At 29.6% G+C, this 9,530-nt stretch overlaps 1 protein-coding gene across 1 annotated transcript; it reads left to right on the forward strand.

Moving 5' to 3' along the window:
- Positions 1-170: 170 nt before the first annotated feature.
- LOC130451433 (protein ABHD18) lies at positions 171-8,262 on the forward strand. Its single transcript, XM_056790445.1, has 8 exons — positions 171-395; positions 913-997; positions 1,066-1,245; positions 1,304-1,552; positions 3,998-4,087; positions 4,894-5,032; positions 5,334-5,796; positions 8,047-8,262. The coding sequence occupies exons 1-8, from the start codon at positions 304-306 to the stop codon at positions 8,120-8,122; spliced, it is 1,374 nt and encodes a 457-aa protein (XP_056646423.1). The 5' UTR covers positions 171-303; the 3' UTR covers positions 8,123-8,262.
- The last annotated feature ends 1,268 nt before the right edge of the window (positions 8,263-9,530 follow it).

Below are 9,530 nucleotides of genomic sequence, written 5' to 3' on the forward strand. Positions count from 1 at the left end.
CTCTATTTTTTCTATTTTGCTATTCCTTAATATTTATCTCGTAAGCTATTCCATTTGGGTTTACGGTTTACGCTTTGGACTAAGTGGAACAGAAAAGATCGTGGTCGTGAGTGCTTAGTGGAATACACCCTTAAAAGCTCATCGCATGATGAAATCTGTGTGACATTATTATTGACACTTGACATCTCATATTTTTACATCATTCAAAATGTTTCTTTCAAGTTTTCGCATGATTTTAAGCAAATAATTGCTATTACAAAATTCTAGTGTTTCCAAATTTTTAGTGGAAAATTTGATTCTATCATGCGGGTAAGCCGCTTAGACGTCTTATATAGAAAACTTCTTTTATCCAAATTTTTTACAAAAGGATGGGGATCACCTGAGAATATGCATAGGTTAGTTCTTGAAAAAAAATATATTTTAATTAAGATACAGCTAGTTTATATATATATATATATATATATATATATATATATATATATATATATATATATATATATATAAAATCAAGGATTCGTTTTCAAATGTGCACATTTCTTATCAAATAAAGTTTATTAAGATTTTGAACTTCATTAGATAAGTTATGAGGGATTTAATCGTAAAATGATCAACCTTGCAGAAAGTTTTTATTTGCAAATGCTACATTTAGATCAGCTCTAGATTACAACATTGAGAGTGTATTTCGAATCTCGTGACAATCGCTTTCCACAAATATTTTGAAACTTTTTTATATAATTTTATACACATAATCCCTCTCAACAGAAAAAGGTCCCAATTATTCCATAATTTGATTTATAGCGGTGTACCTTACAACATAAGATTATTCTGAGCATTGATTTTGCAATATATCTATTTCAATAAATGTTCATTATATAGTTCTTACTATAAAGTAAAATACTATAAATTTTTTAGGTTGTTCGATTTCAGGCACATCATTTCTGATAGAAATTCTTGTTACAAGTTAGTACCAAAAGATTATCCTGTTAATGTAATAAATGTAGGTATCATTTGCTGAAGTTATTTTACAACATATTTTTTTAAGTATACTACATTAATGCATTTTAGATAGTTAGAAGGTCAGATTGTAGAATAATAGAAGGTACATTTAGAAGCCCTTTTGCTTTACATTTGCCTGGTTTGGTACCTGAAGAAGTCCAAGATTGTTATTTTCAGATGGTACTTCCTTTAAAATGGAAAAGTAACTATAAACCAATATGCATACATTTGGCAGGAACAGGTGACCATGTAAGGTGAAAGGTAAGATATACCCATAGTAGTAATTGTCATCCTTGAATATTTGTAGTATTTTTGGAGGAGGAGAACTATGATGGCTGAACCTCTGTTAAAGAACGGAATTGGTGCTATAATTTTAGAAAATCCTTACTACGGAGTTAGAAAACCCAAAGATCAGATAAGATCTAGTGTTCATTATGTTTCTGATATATTTGTAATGGGTGGTTGCCTGATATTAGAATGTTTAGTTCTATTAAATTGGTGCGAGAGACTTGGTTTTGGTCCTCTTGGTGTTACCGGGATTTCAATGGGAGGCCATGTAAGTATCTATACTATGCTATAAGAATTATCTATTTATATATTGCTACAATAAAAATTCAACAACTAGGTTTGTTATATGTTAGTGGTTAAAATTTGTATAATTTTGATAAGTTTGTTAATAATTATAATTAAAATCTACTTGAAGTAGTAAATAAAGTTCGATTTCAAACATCTAGTATTTGAATATGATAGCAAAATAATTATAAAAATAATGGATAATTACAAACGATATGTGACGGAATCAACATATTTATTCACATTTATGTATCTTGTAGGTATCAAAATGATTAATATCAACTTCTTACCATAAGATGAATAGTTATGGCTTTCTTATTATTAATAACGACAAGAAAATAGTTAACGTACTGTAAAATTTTTTTTTCAGAGAAAGAGTTCTTAGTAAATATGGTATGTTCTATATTTTGTACACATATTTTCATTAAGCTATTTACCTCAGTTTGTTTTATGAATATACAGCTTAACGTTGATTTTATAAGATGAAAAATAATTACAAGACGTTTATTATATAAAATTGTTATAACAAAAAGAATTTTGCTGTTATTTTAGTAATTATGCTGTTTTATCATAATTTTTATGTTCTTAATATGCCGTGAAAACTTTCATATTACTTTTGTTTTTTATAACGTTAAAAAATTCAAAATTTGATTATTAGATATTATTTGGAGTTCAAACAAGGTACACATCCATTGTATGACAAACCAAGTAACAATTATATCTTTGTATCTCTTTAACACATTGAAAATACGGACTACACAAGCCATAAATACTTGAAAAATACAGAAATAATTTTTTGTGTTCACTATGGAACTATTATGCCAAATGTAATTTTGAAAAGAATGCAATTCAATTGATCACAGTTTTTTATTTTTATGGAGATCTATAAATCTTTGATTCAATACTTTCTTTGGTAGACGCTGAAACTTTTAGTTGCTTTCCGATACTGATCTACACCATGTAGTTTAACATATTAAAATTTCACAGGTATATTATGAAAATATAAAAATTGCTTGTAAGTTTGTTTCACTTCAATGCTATTGAGAGCAAAAACATTTCTTTTTTCAAAACATAAAGCTTTTAGTTTTTCAGACAGTAAAAAGCATTTGAGCCAAAAATTTAGCCAGAAAAGGGGTAGAGAAATACAATATTCAACAGAATGGTAAGTTTTACAACATTATTGATATTATTGTAAATATTTTGTGTTTACAATGGGGTAATGAGTGAAATTCAAGTATATCAATACATTTAGTCTAAACTCTACATGAATATTGTGTTTAATCAATTTTTAAAAACTACTTCAACTTATATTTTATTTATTAAAACTAAAATCTTCAATAATTAACCAATAAAAAAGAGATTAGCGTTTAATAGTATATTATTCATGAGTATATAATGAAGATGAATAAAACTCATACGCGAGTAGAATACTATACTTTATCCACGACTACTAAATGTAGTTCAAAATTCATATCCCATATTATATACTTTCTTCGATTTTTCCGGCAATAAATTTAATGAGGCAACTTCAGCAGTTTCTCTAATTTCTGGTGGTGTTAAAGAAAAGTCTTTCATTTTCTATATACATTTTCAAATGTTTTTCAACACACAATTCAATATAACATATCAAAAAATTCACAAATCTACTCATACAATCAGGTTTGAGTCCAATTTATATTGCTATTTCATTTTATAAATTGTTTAACAAAAATAGATACACCACAATCACATTTAATATCGATGTCAGTGTTAATGCTTCATGCCTAAAAATTACAGGCCCGGGTTTGATACTGGTCTAGGAAAATTTGCGTTTTAAATTTTTTTTATGTGCATAGAACTAAATTGAAAATTTTTAGTAGTGTTTTACATGAAAAAATTATGGAAACTGGTTGTTTGTAGCAATACAACATAATATAGCTAAATCAAAAACGCACCTGACAGTAGTGATTAATGATTCATTAATCACTGTGTGATATTAGTAAGGTCGAGCAAATAGGTGTATAATGGGTACGTTATGAAACAGTCGTGGATAAAATTATTTATTGTAGTGTATTATTTTGTTACTCTATTAGTAGGTTTAAAATAATCAGAATTCCAGGTAATTTACAATACTTTATATGATATATATTTTTTCATAAAATCTAGAAAAAAATACAGATTAAGCTGTCATCAACTTGAAACACTATTACCATGTTGTTCTTGCATGCCAAAAGATCTTTCTTCATACACTTTTTAATTCTAATTATTGAAAATACTATTGGTAAGAGGTGATTCATTAAAAGTATACTTAAAAAATTCACATCCTTGTAATGTTTATTTTTTATAGAAGAAAAATTTTAAGTTCTCTCCTTTTCTGGCAATGGGCAGAATATATTTAGTTTATTTTTACACAATTTTTATTTTATAAAATCAAAGCACATTTCTTTAGATGGCTTCTTTGGCAGCATCCAATTGGCCCAAACCTTTAGTGCTAGTTCCCTGCTTATCATGGTCTACTGCATCCTCTGTTTTCACCGAGGTAATTCATTCTGCTCTGATGCTTCAAATATAGTTTCTTACAATCATTTACACAATTTTTTTTTCAGGCTAATTAGACATCTAACCTTATGCAACCTTGATAACCCAAAAAAGTTTTTGTTTTAAATCAATTTATATAATTTTTAATATAATTATGTATTTTATACTCTGCTATATTTTTCCAAACACAAAAGAAATAAATAATATCATCAATACAGCATTGACTAAAATAAATTATAAATAAATACAAACATATGTTACAAAGAAAATAAGTGGAGGAAGATTCTATGCTATAGATTGGTATTTCGATTTGTTCTACTCAGACCTCATTTCGAATATAAACTCGCAATATCAGATAGGATTAACTCATCCTTGGTGGAATGTATCAATTATATTTAGACGATCCTCCTTTCTGAAATGTAAGATTTTTCATGTAAACGAATTTTCGTCATTTTTCCAATTAACTTTCTAACGTTTCAATATAGGCTTAGTCACAGCCTCATATGTATATTGGGTTCAATTAAAAATAGACAATAAATGCTTTGATTAATCCCAAATTGAACCTAACTGTCAAAAACAAAATTTGTTAAATTACTGTAAGAAACTATATTTGAGTTTGAAACTTTAATTGCAATTTTAGCAACATTTTATTGAATGTGCTAGTTTTACGCAACCAAATCTGAATTTTTATGGTGACATTTTTTATGTCAAACCAAAGTCTATCAAGGGTAAACTATATTTTACTTTAAGCAATTTTGGTTTGCGTAAAACGAAAAAATATATATTACAATTTGTACTTTTTTATAGGGAGTAATGAGTGAGTCTATAGACTGGGAAATGCTACAAATTCAATATGAAACCAACAAATTGTACTGCGATACTCTCTCTAAAAGGTGTAAAATTGTTGATAATCCATTTGCATGTGATTTAAGTCGATCTGTACCAGGTAATGCTTTCATTAAAACAGTGGAAACCAAAGTAGAAGCAAGTAGGTTTATTGAACTAAATATTTTTCTCGGCTTTTACCATCTTTGCTATGGTTTGCCAACTGAATGGAATTGTACAGAATAGTTCATTTATTCAAGCAGCTTAGAAAATTAGATGATGTCAAATCTGCGTCTCATATTGTTGTGTAAATGATTATTTATTATTACTGTAGTAAAAAATATAATTTTTCAATCTAAACAGCAAGAAATTGGAACTGGTAAAACTGCAAACATATGTTAATTATTTTTTTTCTTTTCTAGAAGGTGCATTAGATCTTCCTATACACCTATTCGATGATTTAAATGTAAGGAACATAACACCTCACCAATTAATACATTTCTTAAATTGCTCAACAAATTGCCGTGACATAACTTACAAAATATCTAGTCAAACAAAACAATTACTGGCATCTAGAGAATTCGCACTACTCAATTTATTGAAAGAACCACCCCCTATTGGATATAGTAAAAAAACTAGAGAAATAAAACGTAGAACTAAAGAAGCATTGTGGTTCATGAGAGGAATAATGGATGAATGTACTCATTTGAAAAATTTCTCTGTCCCTTATGATACATCTTTAGTAATATCTATATGTGCAACTGCTGATGGTTATGTTCCTAGGAGTGGAGTATCAAATTTAGTAGATATATGGCCAGGGGTAACAATAAAGTATGTCGATTGTGGACATGTCGGAGCTTATGTTTGGTATAGAAAAATATTTAGGTAACTACTTTTTATAAGTAATTATTTTGGAGAAAATTTTAAGCTGAGTAAGGATAATTTTCAAGATTGTACAATTGAAAAAATATTGAACACATTGTTTACTACCATTATACCAACAATCACAATTACAGTGCCTGTTCCTTTGAGTTAGATATGAACCAGCTACCTATGGGAGGCTCGAAGGACCAGAGCGTTATTAAAGTGGAAGTAAACTGTATATTATCCAGTTTCAAAGTTATAAATCACTGTGGGAACACAAGGGATATATCCCTTTCCACATAGTATTAATTGGTACAAAATTATTCCATATCATAATTATTATTAGTTTAATTGAAAAATGTTATACAAATTTGTATTGAAAATCTAGGAAAAATTGGGTAGTTTTTCCTTGCAACATAAGGCAATAATCCTATGCGACAATTTTCCCTGTATTGTTTACAAACACATGAAAATTATTTTTAGATATTGGGCAAAACAAATGTTCACTCAGTACACAGCCGAGCTTGTAATATCCTTTATAAATTACTGTTGATTGGCAAATTTCCAAAAAATATAACTATCAAACAGGACCGGCCTGAAGAAATTCTATATTAATAAGATTAAATTCGAAATAGTTATGGAAGTTGAAGTACTGAATATAAATTATTAATACAATACTGAAGTCGTCATTGGGGTGTACAAGGCCCCGGTAGGGCGAATCGAGCGCCATCTATTGAACAGATATGGCAACAAGGCATCGGCCATGTTGATCATGCTAGTGATTATTGTTTGATGAAGTATGGCCTTTTTAAGGGGATATGGTGAGAAATTGACCGTGAGCGCTATCAGAAAAAGTACACGAGTGTGGTTGTGACCGGTTTGAGCTGTGGTACGAAAATATATAGGAAGATTAGGACCAGTGGCCACGCGTGACCGAATTAGACAAACTGGAGTACCTAGACTTTAAGGCCAAAGAAGTAGAAGTTTGGGATGCAGATTGGTGATCCATGTAGAGTAGATGTAAAAAAAGCAATATGGGTAAATAGTCCTTGGTAGTATCCTTCACACTTCTTGCCATCAATCTAGTCATTTGGGAAGACTAAAGAACGAAATTTGGAGTAATGTTAAATATGGTGCCATGATCATCCTGGTTTGTTTACGAAAAACGTAACAAACTCTTAACTCGTAAACCCCAAGAATACAATCATTCTTTTTATAAGCTTGTCATTTGTACAATTCTTTTGGACACAACTTTTCAGAAGATTTCAAATGACAAAATCTTCAATTTCTTGCGAAATGAATTAAAGTAACCTCATTCAAGAATCTTGGCGCGATATATTGAGCAATACATAACATCCACCCTTCTACTTCTCACCTGCCCCTAAACCTTTTGAGCTGGAGAGAACCACACAAAATTTAATCACGGCTATTTGATGCCGTCAGAAAGTCATCCTATGTGCCGAAGTTGTCGCGTTCCTATGTCTCTTAAAAACATCCTCACTGACTGCAGACAATACTGTACCGTATACTATCAGTTTGATCTGAAAACTAACCTCAAGGAGACACTCAATTGCCCGACAGAAATCAAGAAAGTTTCTTAAAAGTTACGAAGCTGTTTCAGTAAATATAATTAATATAATTTATGTATTGTAATAGATTCTGTAACAGTCCTTTATTTAACTTATGTATGATATGATTGTTTTTGTGTCGACTTAAGAGAGTTCAATTTGAATATCAGAATGTCTCTGGACCTCTGTTAACCCCAGCATGTCAAAGTGCAAGACTACAGTTTATTAGAGTTATTTAGATTGGGATAACCATCTTCTCAGATGAATTAAAATCCCACCTATTGGACAATGATTGACAGTATATATATATATATATATATATATATATATATATATATATATATATATATATATATATATATATATATATATATATATATATATATATATATATATATATATATATATATATATATATATATGGTGGAGCAGCGATAGTTATTGTATGGTATGAGGCATAAAGATGGAGGATTCCATAGACATTGTGATTATTGAAACAGGTCACCTTAATGCTTACAAGCCATACCCGTTGCTTTCTTTTTAGTAGAAATTTGATATTCATGACTTCATAACAAGAATACTTACATTAAAATTTAAGGAACAGGGTCTTTTGTTTCAATTCCACCTCTATATAATTTTTTGATCAAATTCATTGCCGGGAAGTGTATTGGTGAATTTTAATATAGATGTTTTTACTTTTTAGGGAGGCTATCATAAGTGCTTTTGAATTGGCAAAGAAAAAAATGGAACCGCCATCACCTTCATTGTATGAAATATGACTGGAATTAGAGAATTATTAGACTAACAACCACTATATGTGCCTTTTTTTTACATACCTGTAATATATGTACATATTGTATATTAACAAATCATATGAAATTTGTAATAAATTCCTAAATAAAATCGATACATTCAGCTAGTCAGTTTTGTTTTGGTCTGAAGTATAGATATTAAAACTAATAAGGTATCAATGAATACATAAAAATTCATTGTTTGAAATTGTTGTAAGTAAAACAAAGAAAAAATGACAAAAAAAGTGCAGGTTTCAATTAAATATATATTGTAAACAATACATATATAGGTGCTTTTAGACCCATAGTATGGAAGTGGTTCCCTTCCACTCTTTCCTATTTTTTGATTTCGTTTTCCAGTTCGAATTCCTCTCTCTCTTATGTCTTCCATCTCCTCTGTGTACCATCTTTTCCTGTCCATTATTTTTTCGTTGCTCCAAAATCTGAGATTCTCTCTATGTGACCCAGCCACTCTATTATTTTAGATCTTATTATTTTGCTTAGTTCTGCTTCTCTAAACAGATTCCTAATTTCATTATTTGTTCTCGTAAACCATACCTCTATGTCCTTTTTACCGCCTAGTATCCTAAGTATTTTTCTTTTCCATATATCTAACTTCTCTTCCTCTACTTTGTTAAGAATCCACGTTTCTCATTATAGCTCACTGTTGGTCATATAGGGTTGAATGGAAATCACCATTACGAGCAAATATATTTGAGCATAAGTATCACCTATACATATGAAAAGAAATATATACATAATTCAGATTTAAAGATCAGCTGAAGAAACAAAATAGGTATCAAGTGAAGCTTTTAAACTAATAATTAATCAAAGCCAACGCATGAATAATAATAGATTTAGAAAACATCTAAAAATAGATAAGATGTGATACCCTCCATCGATATTTGAATAATCATTATTTATGTATTTACACCACCCTACAGCCCAAAAAACGGTAAGTATAACAGTTCTTGAATCCCATGTTAACTCTGCCAAATACCGATAATGAGAAAGTTATGAAACGGAAAAAAATTTTTTTTATGTTAGAAATAGTACTGCAAAAAAATATCCAGAGTTCTGCATTTCACAGTGATACAGATTCATTCGATGTAATGGAAAACATTTGAGAACATTAGTTCTAACAACTGGAAAGTAGAATAAAAAGTGGGACAGGGTGGCAACTCGAGGACTATGTATTCTTAAACGACCTAACAATTCTGGGCAGTCAATTTTGTGAAGGAAGAACATATAGGTCTAGTCGCTAGGTCGTTTAAGTTAAAACGTTCTAACTGTGTGTTTTGAGTGGTGGATAAATATTGTCAGACCTGAACCAAGCTACCACATGAATTTGGTAGCTTGGGTCCCATATAAGAAAAGCATATCCTAGTTTTGGAAA

The sequence above is a fragment of the Diorhabda sublineata genome, chromosome X (assembly GCF_026230105.1).
Source record: "Diorhabda sublineata isolate icDioSubl1.1 chromosome X, icDioSubl1.1, whole genome shotgun sequence".
Classification (NCBI taxonomy): domain Eukaryota; kingdom Metazoa; phylum Arthropoda; class Insecta; order Coleoptera; family Chrysomelidae; genus Diorhabda; species Diorhabda sublineata.